We start from the raw sequence: 21,804 nt of genomic DNA, 5'->3' as shown, positions 1-21,804 counted from the left end.
TTCATTCCTGTAATCCCAGTGTCTAAATCAGTGCCTTGCACATAGTAGGTATTCAATAAATATTTGAGGAAAATTGAATGAATTTAATGAGTTGTGTCTTCACAGTGTGATTGCATTTGTTAGAAAATTTCTGAATCCATAGAAAGTTAGATATACTCATATCGAAAAGGATATATATATATATACACGTACACATGTATACACATATATCTCCAAAATAAGATAGAAATACTTTTATTTATCATGCTTCTAACCACCCATCTATGGCTTCTCTCTGTTAGAGGAGATTTTGGAAACTTTCTTGTGTCTACCTTGGGAAATCTTTAATTTCCATTTTCACTGGTGGTGTTAAGAGTCTCACAGATAAGATCTATTTCACTTTTGATAATACTCAAAACTTTCTTTTCATATCAAAGCAAATGGCAGAGTGGTTTACTGAACAATATATTACACTTCTCAGAGGAATCTCTTTTACACAAAATATTCATCAGAGGACCATATCACAAGAGAATTGTTCAATATAACAAGATAATCTATAAAAGAAATTAATGAAACATGCACAATGTTGCTAATGATTATAGCAAAATGCAATGAAATGAGGCAAAAAAAACCCATTAAAATACAATTTTAAGAATTTTCATGGAACTTCAGCAAAGTAACAAACATGCATTGAGCATCTTCAGAATATAAGATACCTCATAGTAGTTGGCAGACATCACGGTGAAGACTTAAGTCCCTGTCTCCATAGTACTTACCATGTATTAGAGAAGTCAGAACTAAGCTCAGTTCAGCAAACACTTATTTAATCCCTACTCTGCACCAGGTTTATGTTAGATGCAGGGGGTAAAAAGATAAATAAGGCACAGTCCTTATCATACAGGGGCTTATAATTTAGAACGCTGTATATCTGGATGTGTATTTTTGTGAGTATGTCTGGGGATATGTGTACTGTATAGGAACCAAGATAAACGCAAATAATTTCAGTGTAATATGGCAGTTTATGACAGAGTGGTAGCACTACATAGAGAAATTTAACCCAATATAGGGAGGAGATAAAAGGAGGAGGTGGTGGAAGCCGAGCTGAATCTCGGGGATAAATGTTAGCTAGAGAATGGGAAGATTATTCCATGCTGAAGGAACAACAGTGTGACTGGGGGACCACAAACAGCTCAGAGGACAGGAGGTGTGAGGGAAGGTCCACTACTGCACTCTCTCTCTGAATTATTTTGAAACTCTTGCAAAATAACTACACAATGAATTTCTGGGATCAAAAAAGTACTCTTCCTCACTCCCACGCACCCTTCCCTTCTTTTTTGCTTTGGTATTGCCAGACAGCAAAGCATTTTAAATGACGGGGGGTGGTGGGGGGAGGGGGTGGGAGGAGGCCGACCTTGAAAATACTTATGAGAGCTATGTTAGCTGCTTCGCATAGACAATCTAAGCCCCTTCATCAAATGCAATCAGTTTAATATAAAGGCCATTTTACCTTGATTATTTCTGCGGTGGCTTATCAGGAGAATCTTGTACGGACTTCTCGTATATGTATAGAAAACCAGATTCAGAATCAATAAACGCTTATCAAGCAAATACTATGCTTTCATATGTTTTTCCCTCCTGTAAAGCAAGGCTAATTTTGCAAATATATATTGCCAGCGTGGCTGTTTGGACTAACTAGAACAAATACAGACACGGCAAGGGTTCCATTCTGGCGAAACTAGGGCGAGAGGTTTTTTTGTGAGTTTTCACTGGGGAGACACACAGACAAAAAAAGTACGGGATATATTTTGAAAGTATTGTGTGAAAAATTACGCCTCGCGGGCCAAAAAGAAAGTACAGACACACTGGGGGAAACAGTCTCCAGGCTGGAATGAAAATTTCCTTTGTTCACAGAGCAATCCTCTTTCAATTTCACTCCGCCCTCCGTGTCTCTTAGCAATTCTTGCTTCATCATTGTCAAGGGGTATCCAGGTCTTCCCACATTCATCGGAGTAAAAATCTACATCTTTTTTCTACTCCAAACCTCCAAGCTAAATGTGCTACTGCACTCAGCCTGGAAAATGAATCGAGCTTTTAATATTCGCCTAAACATTTCAAATATAATGCTGTAGCCGCCTACCTGGACCTGCCACCCAGGAACTACAATACCCAGAATGCACTGTTTTCCCTTCCGCCTTCTACCAAAGCAATGCCTAATTTGATCTCATTTCCACAAGCAATAGTCACATGACACGTTTCCTGTCAAGATGGCGGATAATCTCCCTTCGGAGTTTGATGTGATCGTAATAGGGACGGGTATGTGTGGCTCTGGTACTCCCCGGACAAAGTGTAGGAAGTCTATCTCGTTCCTACCTTCTCTGTCAGTGGCGAGGATTGGCGAGAAATGCCGAGGATCGAGTATAGGAGGGAGGACGGAAAGGAAGTGAGGTAGTCTGGAATCAGCGCGGGACTTTGCAGCTCCAGGGAGGGGCTTGGACCCGCGGTGCTTAGCGCCGTTTGAGTAGGGGTCGATCTGGTCGATGCCGATTGCTGAGGTTGGTTGCTGCGGGTGATTCCTGTAATTTACTTAGAGGGAGGTGGGTTTGCAGTGTCATGAGAATGGAGGGTCGGGATTATATCAGTGGAGACGCCTTTGGCATGACATTATGATTCCCTCCTTGTTGATTTCAAGGTGCTATTCCCGATCAGTTTGTCTCGCCATTGCATAGGAATTTTTCATATAGTTATATAATCCTAGGGTGCAGTGCAGCTCAGATACAGCTTAATCCTCAGTTTTCAGAGAAAGATGCTCAGTTGTTGCCCTTGTGCGTGTTAATTCACTGGGGTGAGGAAACGGATTCTTTTCTATTGTGTTGAGAAGCTTAGGGAATTGTATTTTGTTGAGGTAGCCATTATTCCTGCTTTATGGTGCTGAAAGAAGGCATTTTGCCTTCTACCACCCACGTGTCTACCCACAACGAAATGAGCTGAGAACAAGCTGCTGTTAGTTCCAGTTCAGGTGTGTGACCTTATCTTTCCCTTGTTTTCCCATCGTTTATTTTCCATGTTTTGGGTGGTGTCAGAAACCCCCAGCAATTTCTAGTTGACAAATTCCACGTACAACTCGTGGCAGAAGACATTTGGCAGCAATTGGTATTTTGTTTTTCTTAACAGTGTAGAGTGGATTTTAGATGGGATGAAATAGGTTGTTGGGTGGAGTTTTCTCCTGTCTGCAGAATGTGGTAGGCCGGAGAGGGTCTGGTGGATGAGACCCTGACCATTGTGTTCATGAGTTTAGTTCGTTGTCCTCTCAAACAGTAGGAGCAGCCATGTTACCAGGGCGGGAGTAAAAATAATAGCTACCTGTTTGAATGCTTATTGTTTGCTAATCTATGTGCTAAGCACTCTACAAGCCGTATGTAATCCTCACAACAGCGTTGTTAGAGTAGGTATTCTCTACACTTTACAGAAAAGGAAAAGGGAGCTTAGAAATGTTGCAGTTTGCTCAAGATCACACAGCTGGTAAATTTCCAAAGGCCCATTCCATTCTAGGAGAAACAGTGGTTTTGACCCTCAGAGTTAACCCATATGAGTAGAAATAATTGGGAAAACTTTGTTCTAGACCATGCTTGGCCATTAACTAGCTGTGTGAATTGCTAGGACTAGGCACTTAATCTCTGAGTCTTAGTTTTCTTGTTTTTGAATATAGGGAGGGTCAACTAGATAGCCTTTTAGATGTTGTCTGACCAAAAATTCTCTTGTTCTGGTTGCACCTGGGTAATTGTTCTCAGAACAGCGAGGACATGTTTATTCCCAACCTGAAAACTGCATGGGTGCAGATAACCTGGCTGTAGCTGCTATATACAGATGTTGGATGAGAGCTGGAAGGAACCAATAGACTATTCTCTTATTTTATCCAGTCTATCCTAAAACTAAGAACAACATCCATTTTAGAATAGTTGTTATACCATACTTGGGATCTATATTATTGCCTTTCTTTTTTATTACCTAGGAATTTGGGGTGTTTTAAAATTTTTTTTGAACCATTGAGACTTTTTTGTTATCTGGATTCAAGTTTTAATTGATGAGTGCTAATTCTTATTATTAAATGCTGTTAATTCTTATAATAAATTTTGCCTTCTGGTTCTGTTCATAATATGGACTACAGCCATTCCATTGGAGTCTGTTATAATAGAGGTAGGAAGATACTGTGAGTGATACAGAAAATGGCTTCAAGAGGCATCTCGTGTATTTGGAAAAAGATTCATTTTAGACTTATTCCAGTGAGAGTAACGTAGTTTCTCAAAGCATGGGAAGAAGTTATTTGAAGTTGATCTTAAAAGTTAAGGTTTTCATATCACTCCATGTTGAACACATTCCGAGTTTATCAAGCACATTGCTTAAATTTATGATATGGAGCTTTGTTTTTAGGTTCGTCACATTGGAAAAATTGGATGAAAGTCATTTCCCAAATAAATGATTCCAATAATTCCAATCATTACTTAATTGGAATTATTTTTAATGTGTTTGGACTATTTCTCTTCTGAAATAGTTTGCTGAAAGTAGCCGTTAAAACGTGTTTGCTTTACTAAATGTACTAACTTGAGTAAATCATAAGAAAAGCAGTGTTTCGTAGATTCAGTTTTACCAACAAAAGCATAATTAATCATGCATGTATCAGAAACATGAAGAAATAGGCTATGAGATGTAATTTTTCTTTTAGCAGATTTAGTTCTAGTTAAAATGTCATCAAGACAGTTGCTTCATCAGTAAAATCTCTGGATAATATTTTAGATCCCTTTGACCTTAATTAATATATTTCTTTTCATTTTTCATAACAAGATTTTCCTGAAGATCATGTTTTGAAGAGATTATGAGAAAATAAAGTTTTGTGTGTCTTTTCTTAGTTAAGCACATTTCCTCTTGATTACAAAATGCAGGAAATCTCTCTCAGACACCCAAAGGCAGAGGAATAAGATAAAGTACTTGAACCATGGAAAATATGGAATAAAATGGAATAAGGAAGGAGGGTCAACTGAGTCTTAAGGGAGAAGACACAAATGGATATGTGATAAGTGTCTACAAAGTGGCCTTCAGTTTGGGTACACAATTGTCATTTTAAAGACATTTTGTCATTTAAAAAGATTTGAATGATAGTTTTGTGGGTTGTAGAGAAGTGTCGTTGGCTTCAGGTTAAAAATAGTCCCAGTAACATAACACATCACCCGAGGTGACTTATCTGGCGACCTGTGTAATCTGCAGCAGAGCCAACAACTCAGTAGAAGGGCAGGCAAGATGGAAATGACAAGAGCTATGTGATAATATCGGAATGCTTCTTACACGGGGGAATCCCCTCAGGCCCTCGCTTAGAGCATATTCATTCTTATTTTAGAAATAATTCTAGCATGCTCAGAGCGTATTAGAAGATATAAGGAGTGTTATCAACTTCTGCAAAAGGTGTATTTGGGGGGTGTCATTAGACATAAGTGGCAGTTCATATCCTTATGGGCAAAGAAGAGACAAACACCTAAAATGCAAACCTACATCATTTTTCAAGGAATTAAACCCATATTTACTGAGAATCTAGTCCCTGCCCTTGTGAAGTTTCCTGTATTGCCTGTTCTCAGGAACTGTTTGGGGTTCCTGACAGTCACATCCTCAGAACTATTCTTAAGCCAAGGTGGGCTTTTCGTTGCATCCTTCGTGCTTTCTGAAGACCACATAGAGATTCAGTCTGCATCCCTTTCCTTTCTCAAGTACACCACACACATTATATTTTGGAGTTCTTCCCCTAAGATGGGCTGTGGAGTAGGATAGCTTAAGATTTTTCCTGCAGAGAATAAACACATAGATCCTTTTTGGTTTAAGAGTTTTATTGCTAAAGGTTATGGGGAAAGAAATGAGATAACCAAAATAACAAACGTGGAGAAATTACAGGAATATTGCTTCTAAATCCTGACTACCTTGCTAGATAGCGCTCAGCATAGTACAATAATAGATGTGGCAGCATGGCATAATGGGAATCTCTTGACCTTCCTACTGGGTGACTTTGGGCAAATTGCATAACCTCTTGGGACGTCAGTGTGTGCATCTGTAAAGTGAGAGATTTGAATTAGGTGACCTCTGAGGTGAGCATCTACTGGCTCTAAAATTTACCATTTTGTGTGCATAATTATGACTGTGGGTCCTTGAGAAAAGGCTAAATTCTGTATAGTCCTTTTAAGAAGTTGTCAGTGTTTAATATACTTTAGAAATTTTTCTATCGAAATGGCTCATAAAAGATTTTCTTGAAAATAATAAGCTGCTTTTATCAGGAAAGGTCATGTAGGTAACACAGCTCTGTTTCCTTGATGTTGGTCGAGAATTGAAACAGTAAGGTAGTTAGCCTTAGCCGGCAGCTCATTGACTATAATGCTCATGATGGTGGTGGAGTAGCTTCACTTCTCTAAACGCTGGGGGATAGTAACGCTGCAGGAGTGTCGTGGAAACTGATAGTTGCCAAATATTGGTTTGTGCCAGGCTCTATGCCAAGTGATTTCCTATATATGTATCTCATTTAATCGTCTCCCAGGATGACTGTATGTGGTTCTAACATCACAGGATGTCCATATTTCCATATTTCTGCCTGTATTTCCAAACATCCATGCACCTATGGTCTAGAGCAGAGTTTTGTTTTTTTTTTAATTGCAAGGTGATGCCTATTAGTGGGTCATGAAATCAATTCCAACATTAAAAAAAAAAAGATGTGGAATAGAATATATTAGAATACATTACATGTAGTAAGGATAGTATAGTTTAGTTTTAGATAGTGTAGTAGACACTATCTAAAGATTTAGAGTATTTAGATAGTAGATAGTATAGTTTTATGAAACACATTTCATATGTGTATAATAGATCACTGTATAATGTATACTTATTACATATGTACACACATATATATATATTATGTACATAAACACATATGAATATACATACGGTATTTTCTTTTGGAGGGGCGGCCTGGGGCAAAAGGTTTTAAAGTCTAGAGAATATTGATTAACTGAATAACACAGTAGGAATGAAAATGGTATTTCTGAAAATGGTATTTCAGAAGTCCTTTAGTTTTACAAATGCTATACCATCCATATATTTTATTTACGTTGACGTGTATGTATCTCATTTGAGCAATACAGTATAGTGATTGATAGTGTGGCTCTGAAATCAGACAGACTGGGTTTGAATCATCTATGCCTCTTGTGGCACCTCACACATGTTCCTGTGTTTCAGTTTTCTTATCTTTAAATGAGAATAAACCTCACAGAGCTGTGTAGAGGATTCAATGAAATAATTCCTGTAAAATGGTTAGTAAGTGCTCAGAAAATGTAGTTGATTTTTATGACCCATAATACCATCGTGAGGTGCTTTTATCACAACTGCTATTGCCTGAATGCTTCCCAGGAAGGGCTCATGCTTTCTGTGAAGAGCAGTGGAAAGTTTCAAGTGTCTGAGTCATCTTCCTCCTCTTCCCATTGGCTGCTTGGTGGGAAAGACCTTTGTGTGTCTGTTACCAATGTTTCTATCAGATTTCTTATCTGGTGGTTTACGCATTTTCTATGTTTTTTCTTTTATTCTGTTTTGTTCACCAGCTTGTACTGTTTGTTATTTGTTTTGCCTAAAGGTTTTGAACAGATTTATCTTATTTGGTGCATAGTATGAAACTCTTCCTTGTCAATGTAAGAATACTGAAGGAGCTCAAGAAAGCCTGCAGATTTTGCTGTTCTGAAAAATGCTTTGCAATTGTTCAGGCATTTATTGAGGGAAAGTATGTCTTTTCTGCTGTCAGTGCCTAGAAAAGTAAAGGGAGTTATCTAACTCGGAAGAAGACTTTCTGGGAGAGGCTTACCTTTCCCTATTGTTCTCATGATGTTTTGGATAACTCAAGCTACATCAATTAAAATCAAATACGGCTGCTCACCATCACATTCTCATGTTTAACATAAAATCCCAATGCACAGAAACAATTATACTTCCATATAATTGACCTGTTGCTCATTCTAAATCATCTGCTATTTAGTTTCGGTGCAGAGTCTTGACTGAAAAGTTAGGCTGTGCCTGCTATGTATGTAAATGGTTTTAAAAGTAAACTAGCCTAAAAATCACCCTCAGTTCCCAGTTTATATTAATAGATATATTACAAAACTATATATATATATTGTGTGTGTGTGTGTGTGTGTGTGTATATAAAATGTGCTCAAGAGATTGGAAACATTTTGGGGATATTTAGTTGTGGCCAACAAGATAGGGATTACTTGGAAAGATTGATTTATTGTCTTTTTGCTTTTCTAATAATCTTATTAAAGGTCAGTATAAAAAGAGATGATAATTTATCACAGATATGATTTCTCAAAGCATGATTATGAGAACTGTCATGTTATCATATTGAGACTATTTAAAAAATAGTTTGCAAATAGAAGAGACCACGGGCAGCTTGGCCTGTGTGGTTCTTAGCATAAGTGTTTCATCTCCTATTGGATTTTATCAAGAGCTTAAGTGGGTAATGTCATACTACTTGACTGATTTGGTTTATATCACATTTAGAAAAGTACCAACGTCTGCTTTTTCTTCTGAGTTATGTTCTTACATATCTTTTTTGTCCAGCTCAGTGTTCACGTTGAGTTACAACGGCTATTGGTTAATGGCAGTTTGGTCATCTTATATTGCTTTGAAATGTTTTGGATCATTTATCTGTGATCCAAACTTGCACATTTGTTAAACTACTTTTCTATATATGGATTTAAAATAATTATCATGGAAAAATTTATACAAGCTAAAGTATAGGGGGGCCGGCCCCGTGGCTTAGCGGTTAAGTGGCGCGCTCCGCTGCTGGCGGCCCGGGTTCGATCCCAGGCGCGCACCGACGCATCGCTTCTCCGGCCATGCTGAGGCCGCGTCCCACATGCAGCAGCTAGAAGGATGTATAGCTGTGACATACAACTATCTACTGGGGCTTTGGGGGAAAAAAAAAATAAATAAAATTATAAAAAAAAATAAAAAAATATAGGGAAATAAGGTTTTATGTACAGATATCAGGCATATTAGGAAGACACCAAATTGTGAGTTCTAATCCTTATTTTTCTATGAACTGGGTTACTTTGGCATGAGCTATCTAAGCTAAATAGATAACAGCTAGAGAATTAATTTTAGTACCTACAATACACTCTTAAACATATATGATAACTATTTTCTAGCATTTTTTATATGTCCAGTGCTGTGCTAAGTCCTTAAAATGCATTATATCATCTGATTCTCACAGTAACCCTGTCTGTGGTAGATATGATTATCTCCATTTTACAAACGTGGAACCTAAGCCTTAGTTGAGTTTGACTTAGGTCACACTGTTAAGGCCGGAGTTACTCTGGCTAAAGCCGAGGTATTAGATTGAGCTTGTTGGATTCTTCCAAGTGAAAAAATACCTTATAGTAATAAGATTAGGTTAATGTGCCCTGGCTTAGGGGTTGGCAGTTGCTTCATATTTGGGAGTTACCATTGTTGACATTAAAATCTTGATGGCAACAAAGACTTGTGGTGTTAACTCCTTATTATTAACAGCATCATGACATCTGTGTCAGCTTGCATACCTTTTGATGAAGGTGAACTGAATGACCTGGTTGTGTTTTTCCCTTAAAACTAGAAAAAAAGAATCACAACCACTAAAGTTATGTCAAGAAGTGGGATCAGAGAATATACTCATATTTCAAGCGACATCTGTTTCCCTAGGAATTATTTATTGATTCTAAGATACATAATTTCGCACTGAAATAAAATCATTATTAAAAATGACCTATAGGCTGTTTGTGCATGTTTTGGGGTTTGCCATTTTATGTCTTTTTTAAGTTTTCTTCACTTGCAAATTAAATTTTCAAGATCGAGTGTGGGACTCAATGTCCTATTCATGAAGCTTTTCCTTTTTTGGTTGAGTATTCTTTTGGTTCCTACGATTTTCAACAATTGTTGGCACTTGGAATGGATGCATTTTAATTGACAGAGTGGGTATGGTAATATCTTTTTCCTCCAAGGGACTTGTCATTAACAAATAATAATATCTAATACTTTTATGTATATACTTCCAGAGCTTTTCTCACTATGCGTGTACAGATGTATATACACTTTTCTATATTTATAAAATTATTATAGATGCTGTTTTGAAACCTGCTGTTTTTCACTTCAGAGCATGTCATGAACATCATTTAATGTCAACCAAATATTCTTCCTTAGTGTCCTTTTTAAAAACTTTTTATTTGGAGATAATTGTAGACTCACATGGGGTTGTAGGAAGTAATATAGGAAGATCCTGTATACGCTTCATCCAGTTTCCCCCAGTGGTGAATAACATCTTGCGTAACTATAGCATAACCAGGAAATTAACCTTACCCAATGACCTTATTCCGATTTCACCAGTTTTACATGTACTTGTGTGTGTGTGTGTGTGTGTTTAGTTCTGTGCAATTTTTGTGTGTGTGTGTGTGAGGAAGATTAGCCCTGAGCTAACATCTGTTGCCAATCCTCCTCTTTTTGCCGAGGAAGACCGCCCCTGGGCTAGTATCCGTGCCCATCTTCCTCCACTTTATATGGGACGCTGCCACAGCATGGCTTGACAAGTGGTGCATCGGTGCGTGCCCGGGATCTGAACCCCGGGCCGCCGCAGTGGAGCGCGTGCACTTAACCGCTACACCACTGGGCCGGCCCTAGTTCTGTGCAATTTTATCACGTGTAGATTGGTGTAAACACCACCACATCCAGATACAGAACAGTTTCATCATAAGAATCTCTCCTGGTACCTTTTTATAGCCACAGACACCTCCCCCTTCCCCCACCCCTAAGCCTTGGCAACCCCTACTCTGTTCTCCATCTCTGATTATGTGATTGTCATTTCAAAAATCTTATTAAATGTCATTATAAATAGATGCTTAAATATTCTCTTCTATAGATGTCCTGTCATTTATTTAAACAATCAACTTTTGTTGGACATTAGCAGTTTTGCACTTTTATAAACTAGTGCCATGATGAACACGTTGTACCTAAATCTTTTTTACATATTTAATTATTTCCTTAGGATAAATACCTGGAACTGTAATTGTTGGATTGAATTTTTAGAGGGTGGGTCAGTAACACGTCCACTTTGTATTGATGAATCACCTTAAGGAAAGTTTGCCAATGTATAATCTCACCAGCAGAGTATGAGAATGCGTATTTCCCCATATTCTTTCAACATTGGCTATGTGTTAAGTATAATCTGAATGTCTTTTTCAGTGTAGTCTTTTTAAAAGTGGGAAGTATGAAGTGGGAATAGATAAGGTCATCTGATCTGTAGAGAAATGATAACCCTCTGAAATCTCAAAAAACAAGAAGTAATATTTGAATATATAAAAAATTATAGCATCTACTCTGAAAAATAGCAAACTAAAAGGAAAACAGAGTGGGAGTATTTGCAACTCATAGCAAAGGATTACATAAAAAGAGTACCTTCAAATTTATATGGAAAATATCAAGATCTCTATAGACAAATGGGCAGAAAATGTAAACATACAAGAGAAGATACAAATAGTTAACAAACTATTGGGAAAATATTTTTTCTTATTAATAATCAAATGCAAAATAACCTAATAATTAAAATAATTAAGAGTAATAGCTAATTGTCAGTGAAGTTGGATTCAGTTGATATGCTGATATTATAAATTGGGACAACACTCGGGGAAAGTAAGACGACAATTTGTACTAAGAATTGTAAATATGTTCATTCTCTTAGAGTCAGTGACTCCAAATCTGAGAATTTATTCTGAGAAAAATCATTCAATAGAGGTAAAAAGCTACAAGGGTGACAACATATATTTTTAAGCTGCTTATCATAGTAAAGTTTGAAAACAATGTAAATGTTGTGTATTAAAGAGCCCCGATACCTCAAAGGCTGGCTGGCTGGTAGAGTAGTCAGTCTTATAGTGTGGCCCAGGATCTGGTCCACAGCTTGCTTTTTTATTATAAAGTATCACACATACCAGTGAAATATGTGTGCATGTATGTATGTTTATTTTATTGAACAATAATAAAGTGAACGGCATGTATGTATGACCCAGCTAAAGAAAAAGAACATTACCAGTACCTTAGAAGCTCCCTGTGTGCACCACCATCATCTATCTCCCCTTCCTTTCCCACAAATGAAACCATTATGATACATTGTATTAATTGTTCCCTTGTGTTTTTTAAAGTGTTTTTATCACTTGTATGTATCTCTAAACAGTATATTGTTTTACCTGTTTTTGACCCTTGTATAACTTGTGGACTTCTACTGTATGTATTCTTTCTGTGACTTGCTTTCATTGATCGGTGTTATGCTTGTGAGATTCATCTGTACAGATTCATATAGCTGTAATTCCCCCGTACACTCACACACACAATGCTATTGTATAGTATTCTCGGTTTGCAAATCTTCAGCTTCAGTAGGTCATGCCTATTTACCAAAGTAATTGTATTTATTTGCCCTTTGGTTTTCAGTTTTTCAATCCCCTGCTCTCCTCAAGAAATATGTAATGTCATAAACACACATTCATGACAAAATAAGATCATTCTGTACCTACCATTCTGCAACTTTTCCAGTCAATAATCCTCACCTTTCTGTTTAGTGCTTTTTTTTCTCATATAGTATATATAGACCATATTTAACTTTCCACAGTCTCGCACTCTAAAATACCCTTTTACAAAGGGTACAAACTTGTGTTCAATTCAGTATCATGCATTGCTTCTGGTTGCTATGTCCTGTAAGTCTATTTTATTCTCGGATAGTTTTTTTTCTTTTCTTTTCTTTTTTTAATGATGACTGAGATGTTGAAGAGACTGGGCCAGTGATCCTACAGAATGTTCTACCTTTTGGATTTGGCTGCTTTCTTCCTTATCGTATCATTTACCTTGTTCCTCTAGCTTGTGTTTTTCCTGTAAAATGAAAGTTATATAGGCTTGATGGATTCAAGGTTAACATTTTGGCTAGAAAACATCTTTGGTGATATGGATGTCACGTTGGATCATACCAGAAAGACACATAATATCTGGTTAATCGACCATGAGTGTTGCTAAGATTGCCCCCGTATTAGGATGATGACAATTTGATACCTCCATTGTATGGATGTAGTTTTCCCCCTAGGTACTGAAAATAATCTGTGTATTGCTAATTTGGCACTATACAGATATTCAGTTTGATTCCAGCTATTCACATAATTGTTTTAACATCAATAGGTAATCCTTGTATAAATATTTTCATTAAGACTTGCAAAATGATTTTTTTTTCTAGTTCTTTGATTCCTTCTACATTTACTAGCTGCCACTGAATGCCAATTCCTTAGTTTACAAAAGGGAACATACCTTTCTAGTGTTATTGATGTCTACCAGCTAGAGTACCCATTTCCAAGAATCAAGTCATTTAGGAAACTGAATTAATTGTAAGGTTGCTTGGTGGGGCTGAACAAAGAGATTTAGATGTCCTGAAGCAGTAGAGTATAGTACTTAAGAGCGCAGACTCTGAAGCCAGACTGGCTGGCTTCCAGTATTAACTTTTCTATTTACTGAGTATATGTTTGGGCAAATTACTTAACCTTTCTGCATTTCAGTTTCCTCATCCTCTACTGTGATGCGTACATGTGGACAAAGACTGGAAAGTAAAAAAAAAATGAAAAAAAAGTTCTGTTAGGGGTCAGAGTGTGGATGATAAAAATGTTTTCTTTAGTTTTGTATCATATTTACAATGTAAGAGAGGAAATGAAAAAGAAAAGTAACTATCATGCTGCTTTTTAGGTATTTTTAATGTGCGTTTTAAAGTGCAGACACTGAAAAGCGATTCATGAACCTTTTACGTTGATTTTGGTTTATCCTTCTTGATATAGTGTTTAAGACATTCTTAATGCAATAAAATTGTAATTTTCATTAGATAAAATTTTATCCTTCAACTGTTTTATTTTAATAAACTCAGTGTAATCACTGTTCAGCTTTTCAATAAGAAGGATAAAATATTTATCCTCAATGTTTTCTCAATGATATGTAGCCAGTTTTCTCTTAAATACATATAGAGACTACATTTAAAATTTAATTTGAAGTGTTTTTACCTTAAGGAATGTTGTATAGTTAAAAAGAACAAATTCATAAGTCCTTTCAAATTTAGTTTATAAGGCTTATAAGTTTTTTTTTTCTCTACTTTTTAAAAAATGGATTTCATGATAGGATTTCATATAAGGGAAGAAGGTTATTTGTGTGACTTTATAATATCTTGGAATGAACACACAGTCTCTCATTATCTATTTTAGTCTCATAGCTTTATAAGTGATACATTAAACGTCACTTTTCTTCTGTGATACATAAGTAAAATGTGTTCTGAACAAAGAAACTTTATTTTCATCATCACAAGTTAAATATTGTTATTAAGTTTGAAGAGAGCTCAGCTGGGATATCCTTTGCTGTGAAAAGATCATTTTGATCGCTTAAATTGATATAACAGAAATATTAGTGCTAGGAAAATTAAGTAAAAATTAATTGTAGTGGAATCTGCTTATTTTATTTCCTGGCATGGAATAGGTCTTTGGCAAATATTTGCATTACTTAATAAAGCTTTCATTAAGAGAATTTGAGTTGATATAGTTTTCTCGATTTAGGTAAAAGACAGAATAATATCTGTGCTTTTCAAGAGATTATTTTATTTGGTAGGCCCAATCTTTCATTAGCTCTCTAAAATTTGGTATTAAATTTTATTTTTTAAACTTTTTATTATGGAAAATTGCAAACATAAACAAGTAGAATAAAATAACTCCCATGTACTAATCTCCCTGTTACAACAGTTATCAATTTATGGCCTATCTTGTTTTCTCTGTACCCTCTACCTTCTCCTCATTTCACCATCCAACCATGGATTATTTTCAAGCAAATCCAAGATATCATACCATTCTATCTGTGAATGTTTCAAAATATATCTAAAAGATAAGGTCCCTCCTTTTTAAACATAACTAGAGTACCTTCATGCCTCTGTTTGCATCTTCAGTTTTTCTGAAGGCTTTTATCCATTGTATTTCTTTGCTCTAGTGCTCCTTCTAGTTTAGTTTTCATGTCTGAAATGATTTTTTCTTTAATTTCTTCAAATCATTTCACTTGTTTTTCAAATGTTTCTATTATCTAATCACTACACTTTTGAATTTTTTAAATTCTGATTTATGTTGATCTTTCACAACTTCTATCATTTTCTTAATTTCTTTTAGCTTATATTACCATGATTGTAGTTTTCATCTAATTGGCAAGCATGTCTTTCTGGCATGCTTTCATTGTCTATTGGGATGTTATTTCACTCCTTATTCTGTTTTTTACTGTACATTGAATGGGATTCAATTAAGATCCTTGTGCGTTGCTTGTTTTTAAGTGAAACAAGTTTTCCACGTGTTTTTAATAGGGAATGTGAATCAGGATAGCTTTTCTAACTTCACAGCTCTAGATTTCTTCTGTGTTTTCATGAAGTAATAAGAAAATATAGAGTGAGATCTGACATCTGCTGGCTGTGTTAGCTTCTCCCAATTTTGTATGGACCTTCCCTTTCCTTTGCCCCTATTTTTCCTGTTCTGCCAAATTTGCATTAGATTCCCAAACATTACTCCTCTGCAGGAGTTTACCTAGAGGGAGAGTTTGGTTTGTCAGTTTCCTAAATTCATAGGGCCCAACTCCAACACTTACCACCCGACCACTCTAGCACTCCCAGGAGTTCCTTTCCTTTCTATCCACAGGTTGGAGCCTGCAAAGTGCCCTCCTGGTTTCTGCTACTGTTCTCAGAATGGCCTGCCAAGCTTCCAGTGAATGTGTGATAGCAATTTTATGGTTCTCAGGGCTGTCATAAATTTCTTTGTCTTCCCTTCATTGCCTCTTACACACTTTCTGATACCATATAGGTCTTAAAGCTATTGGTCATTTGTAATGACCTGCTTGTATTTTAGAGTTCATCATGATATTTTGTCACCTAGCTTTGTTGTAGATGTCCCTGGGTGTTTGGTTTTGGTATTCTGGTTGCACTGTTTTTATGGAGGTCTCGGAGGTTATTCAACAACTTTGATGCTAATGTCATCTTCCCAGAATCCTATTTTTATTTTTGATTTCATTTGCCCAACAACAGAGGCCAAGTTGTTGATCCACCATTAACATTCACCTGTGAGAACTCATAACAAACCTTATGGGTCACTTATTTCCAGCCCTTCATTTTATCTATATGGATATTTATAAGGAAGCTGAATTCTAGAGAGGTTAAGTGACTTTCCAGCTATTTAGTATAAACCGGAAAACAAGAATCTGGTTTTCCTGACTCTTAGTGCCCTGAATATTGAAACAGTGGTCTTGTTATTAGACGCTCCTAAAAGCTGATACTATATTGAATTTTAAAAAAATGAATGTAAATTTCTGAAGTTAATATTTTAATGGATAGTATATTTTTCTAAAGTTCTAAACATTATATAGATATTAATAACAGTATTTTCTCCCGTGAAGAAGAAATCCATAGATAGTAAATTACTATATTTACTAATATGTTTGGCGTTTTGTGTGGGTCAAGGTGAATTAAAATAATTGTCAGTTTAAAAACAGTATTTTTATCTGTACATCTTGGTGGTTTCTTTAACTACTTCACTGGCAGTTTTCTTTTTTCTTTTTAAGGTAACCACTAGAAAGTAAATATAAGATATAAACGTTTAATTCAGAATTTAATAGGAATGAACAAAACTACTTGAACCTGGGTTGAAATTCAATTTCTGCCTAATTTTGTGATGACATTTTTTTGAGTGGCTGTGACATGAGTTAAGTGTGTAGTTTTACCTTTGCATTGCTCAATCTAGTCCATTCTGTACCTAATGTTGTTTTTGCTTTGTTTACAATCGTGCAGGAGATCTGTACATAGGGTTGTTTAAGTAGTAAAGGCTGTGGCTCTCTAAAAGCTTGTACTCACAAGTTTTTTCTTGCCAGTAATTCTATTTTTTTCCTAAAAAAAGAAGTTATTCTTTATAAAAAACAGTCACAGTAAATTTTTCTAGTTCTATGTAATTTTCTTTCCATTCTAGTCCTCCCTAGTTATAAATAACACATGAAATGACTTTCAAGGTAGAAAGCAGGAATCCATTTTGAAATGTTCTATAAAATAAAGAGTGATTTATGGTTTCATATGATTTGGGCTGAAAGCACTCGGCCTTTGCCAGGTCATCAAAGTCCTGTCAGGGGAATCTATTATTTATTGTTCGATATGCTGGGAGTGGTGTAAGTACTTTATTTTATGTTTATCTTATGTAAGTGTAGTGTTAGGTAAAATCAATTCCAGATACTAACACAGTTTTAAGAATAGATCATAGAGAACTAACCTAAATATTATAGTTGTAAATGATGAGGTTCAACATTAAGGATTTGGTTTAAAAGGGAATTTTGAAAAATGAATGAATAATGGTTTCATTCCTATAAACTATTTTAGAAAAGATTCTTGAAAATATTAATTTCATACCTTTTTGGTCCTGATTTTAGTCCAGCTCCTTCATTTGGTAACAAAACATCTCTATCTTATCTAGACAGCTTTTGGAAAATTGCAGGAAGCTGGAACTATACATGTTTGTTATATGATCATATAACATTCCATCAGCTTCTAATATATCTTTTTCTAGCTGCAAACTTTATAACAGAACCTCAACTGAGATGGGCATGATGTAACAAACCTCAATTTCTCCCTTTACAAACTGTTATGAAATTCTAATTTAATACCTAATATTTACCTGTGTTTGATAAAAGTGACTTGCCAGTAAAAGTTGTTGGTCTTGCATCAGAATTATACATTTTTCCTATAATGCTTTGGCAGAGTTCTTCGATACAGCCTCACTAATGAATTTGATAATCATGTTCAATAATGTGAAGTGTTTAAATGATATTAAGGGTTTGATAAACTTCTACAATGTACATATAGAAAAGGCTATTGGACTTCTTTTTAAAAAGCTATTTTAAGTTGTTAGATCTTTGAAAATAACTTAAGTAACGAGTAAACAAGTGATACTTTTTTTTCCCCCTCAAATAACTAATCTTATCGAAGGAGTAGGAAGAGAAGAGAACCAATATTTATTTATTTATTTTATTTTATTGAAGTAACATTGGTTTATAACATATAAGTTTTAGGTGTACGTACGTCATTATAATTAGACATCTGTATATACTACAGTGTGCTCACCACCAAAAGTGTAGTTTTCATCCATTACCGTACAATTGATCCCCTTTACCCATTTTGCCCTCCTCCCACTCCCCTTCCCCTCTGGTAACCACCATTCTATTGTCTGTTTCTATGAGTTTGTTTTTGTTTTTTATATTCCACATATGAGTAAAATCATATGGTATTTGTCTTTCTCCGTCTGACTTATTTCACTTAGCATAATACCTCCAAGGTCCATCCATGTTGTTGCAAATGGCAAGATTTCATCTTTTTTTATGGCTGAGTAGTATTCCTCTGTGTGTGTGTGTGTGTGTGTGCGCGCACGTGCGCTACATCTTCTTTATCCATTCATCCATTGATGGGCGCTTAGGTTGTTTCCATATCTTGGCTATTGTAAATAATGCTTCAATCAACATAGGGGTGCATATTATCTTTTAAAATTAGTGTTTTCATGTTCTTCAAATAAATACCCAGAAGTGGAATATGTCGATCATATAGTAGATCTGTTTTTAATTTTTTGAGGAATCTTCATACTATTTTCCATAGTCACTGCACCAATTTCCATTCCCACCAACAGTGTACAAGGGTTCTCTTTTCTCTACATCCTCTCCAACACTTGTTATTTCTTGTCTTTTTGATAATAGCCATTCTAATGGGCATAAGGTGGTATTTCATTGTGGTTTGGATTTGCATTTCCCTAATAATTAATGGTGTTGAACATCTTTTCATGTGCCTGGTGGCCATCTGTATATCTTCTTTGGAAACATGTCTATTCAGATCCTCTGCCCATTTTTTAATCAGGTTGTTTGTTTTTTTGTTGTTGAGTTGTATGAGTTCTTTATATAGTTTGGATATTAACCCCTTGTTGGATGTATGATTTGCAAATATCTTCTCCCATTTGGTAGGTTGTCTTTTCATTTTGTTGATGGTTTCCTTTGCTGTGCAGAAGCTTTTTTGTTTGAAGTAGTCCCATTTGTTTATTTTTGCTTTTGTTTCCCTCGCTTGAGGAGACATATCCAAAAAGATATGGCTAAGACCAGTGTCAAAGTGTGTACTGCCTATAAGTTTTCTTCTAGGAGTTTTATGAGAACCAATATTTATTGCAAGTCAGCAACATGCTAGGAGGTACTGTGTAAGGTGTTCTTTGGTCATTTTGTACCTATTCCTCCGTACAACCCTGTGAGATACATTATTAGCTCTATATTACAGTTGAAAACATCATACTTATATATTTGTACTCGCATATTTTATGGTGTGTTTCCTGTGTAATGCTGTGTGATTTGACCCTGGTGTAGGTTATCTGTTTCTAACTCATGTCTGGCTTCTCCTTGTGGAAGAGACTGTATAATTCAATGTAAACCTGTATATGTTTCATATAAATGTCTCACAAGGATGTTGTGTGAATCTGAGTCATTACTCAGATTCAGAAGTTGACTTTTTATGGTGCCTGGTGTTAAATAAGATTTTATTTTGAAATTAATCAAGGATTTAAATGCTATTAAAATTGAGCTTATAAATATGAATTTAAACAAAACAGGCAGTTATTTACTTATTTTGCTAAATTATCAATAAGACCAAAAAGTTTAAGTATATTAACTTTTCCTAAACAAGAATTAACAAAAAAACCCTGAAACTTAAAGCTCCAATTTTATACAAGTTCATGCTTTGTGCTGTGACTAGAGTTGTTTTTCTCCAACACTGATTTGATCATGCTGTTCTTCTGGCTAAAATCCTTTCAAGACTCCCTGTTGCTTATAGGTTCAAGTTCAGACTCCACAGTTTGGTTGCAAACACTCTTTTCGGAGCATCACCTTTTGGTTCTCTCTTCCTTCACCCTTTGCCAGGAATACTCCTTTCCATTTTCCTTTTTTCTTCTTCTACACCCTTCAGTTGCGTTGTTACAGACCCTGAAAGACCCAGCTGGTGTCCTCTGCTCTTTGGAGCTTTCCATGACTCCCCTCTACACAGGGAATGCTTCTTTCCATTGTGTTTCTTTAACAGCTTTAATTGCATTTATTATTTTAATCCCTTTAAATTCTTGTTCTTTAGACTCTGAGCTCTTTTAGGCTAGGAATTGCCTTAATCTTATCTTTTTTTTTTCTCACCACCTATCACAGTCTGTTCCATCCCTCTCTTCTTCCCTTTCCCCATTTTCTCTTTCTCCTTTCCTTCAACAAACATTTATAGAGAATTACTACGTGCCTCCTCTGTTCAAGGAACACAGTGTTTGTTGAATGGGTGGAAAGAAATATGAAATCCTGGCCAAGAAGACATTACTAACAGTGTTATTAGTCTGTTATTTTAATCATTCTAAGCATGAAGATAATAGGCCCTGGCTGTTTGATATAGGAACAGCCTATCAATTTCACAAAGTTGTGGGGATGTCTGGATGAAAGTATTACAGGAAAACACAAATGATAGTCATTTTGGTTTTATGTAATTTGGACTTAAATCATGTTCAGTATTGAAATCCATCCTTGGCTTTGCTTTGTCAGCAGAGACATGACTTCTCACAGTGTTGATCACAGCCATGGAAATAACCACATGCATATTTGTTTATCCAAAGTAACAGCTGATTTGGGCCAAATAGGGAAGAGTAATTTTATTATTGTTTGCCATTGGAGTTGGCATCAGGTAAAAATAGGTGTATGTTTGGAGTAGTATTTAGATGAAAATGTAGTGCTTCTAAAATATCTTTCTGAAGAATAATAAAAGTAGATGGTGTTTTTTTTTTTATCATTATAGGATTTTATTTTACTGTCAAAATGTATACAAACAAAGGAGGAAAAAATATAGTTTTAAAGGGATCCTGCAATAGGAATATCCCTTTTGGAAGAAATGTGACAATTCCAAAGCAACATTTTGTCCCTGGCACACTATATTTCATCATTTTTAAGATGCACATTTATTTAGAATTTTACATCTCTGAAACTAGGGTGCTGTGTATTATTGAATCTAAGATGCCATTAATTATAAAATGCACCATTATTTTATGTACACTAAGAAAAAGAAATGCTTTCAATTAAAATATACAATGGCACCAATGGAAAAAGTAGATAGTGTTTATAGAGCAAGTACCCTCTGCTAACAACTGAACAATCCTATGAGGTAGATGGTGGTATTCCCATTGATGGATGAAGAAACAAACGCTCAGAGAAGTCAAGTGACTTGTCTGAGATCGCACAGCTAGTTAAGCAGCAAAACTACGATTCAAGCCTAGGTCTGTCTGATTGAGACCATGCCCATTTCATTACGTTGCTGTCCTGACCTTAAATCCTCCTTCTCAGACTCATGTCCAAGTTGGAGAGAGTGAATTTATGTGGTAATTTGAATTTGAGATACCGAATTACTGAATTAATTGATCTTTGGCAAGTTAACTATTTTCATCCCATTTCTCGTATGGATAATACTGCCTGCCTTCCGGGATTATAATGAGGAATAAGTGAGATGATGTATGTAAAAATACATTGTGAACCATAAAGCCCTATACTAACGTTTGGTGGTATTATTAATGCTGTCATTAGTACATGATTTAACATACTAATTCTGCTTCCTGAGTATTTCTTTGCTGTTGCCCTTTTTAACTAAGCTGCTTAACAGCTTTTAAC

The 21,804-nt window shown here is 35.7% G+C and overlaps 1 protein-coding gene across 4 annotated transcripts in view; it reads left to right on the top strand.

The window, feature by feature from the left end:
* Positions 1–2,240: 2,240 nt before the first annotated feature.
* The window catches only part of CHM (CHM Rab escort protein), a 165,415-nt gene continuing 145,851 nt past the window's right edge, over positions 2,241–21,804 (top strand). For all 4 annotated transcript variants that reach the window (XM_058536283.1, XM_058536282.1, XM_058536285.1 and 1 more), the window contains exon 1: positions 2,241–2,292. In XM_058536283.1, coding sequence (XP_058392266.1) covers positions 2,244–2,292 — 49 coding nt within the window. In that variant the 5' untranslated portion in view covers positions 2,241–2,243. The remainder of the gene's footprint in view (positions 2,293–21,804) is intronic.

Source organism: Diceros bicornis, chromosome X (genome assembly GCF_020826845.1).
Source record: "Diceros bicornis minor isolate mBicDic1 chromosome X, mDicBic1.mat.cur, whole genome shotgun sequence".
Lineage (NCBI taxonomy): Eukaryota > Metazoa > Chordata > Mammalia > Perissodactyla > Rhinocerotidae > Diceros > Diceros bicornis.
Note: the sequence above shows the minus strand (reverse complement) of the source record. Positions and strands in the feature narration are given on the sequence as shown.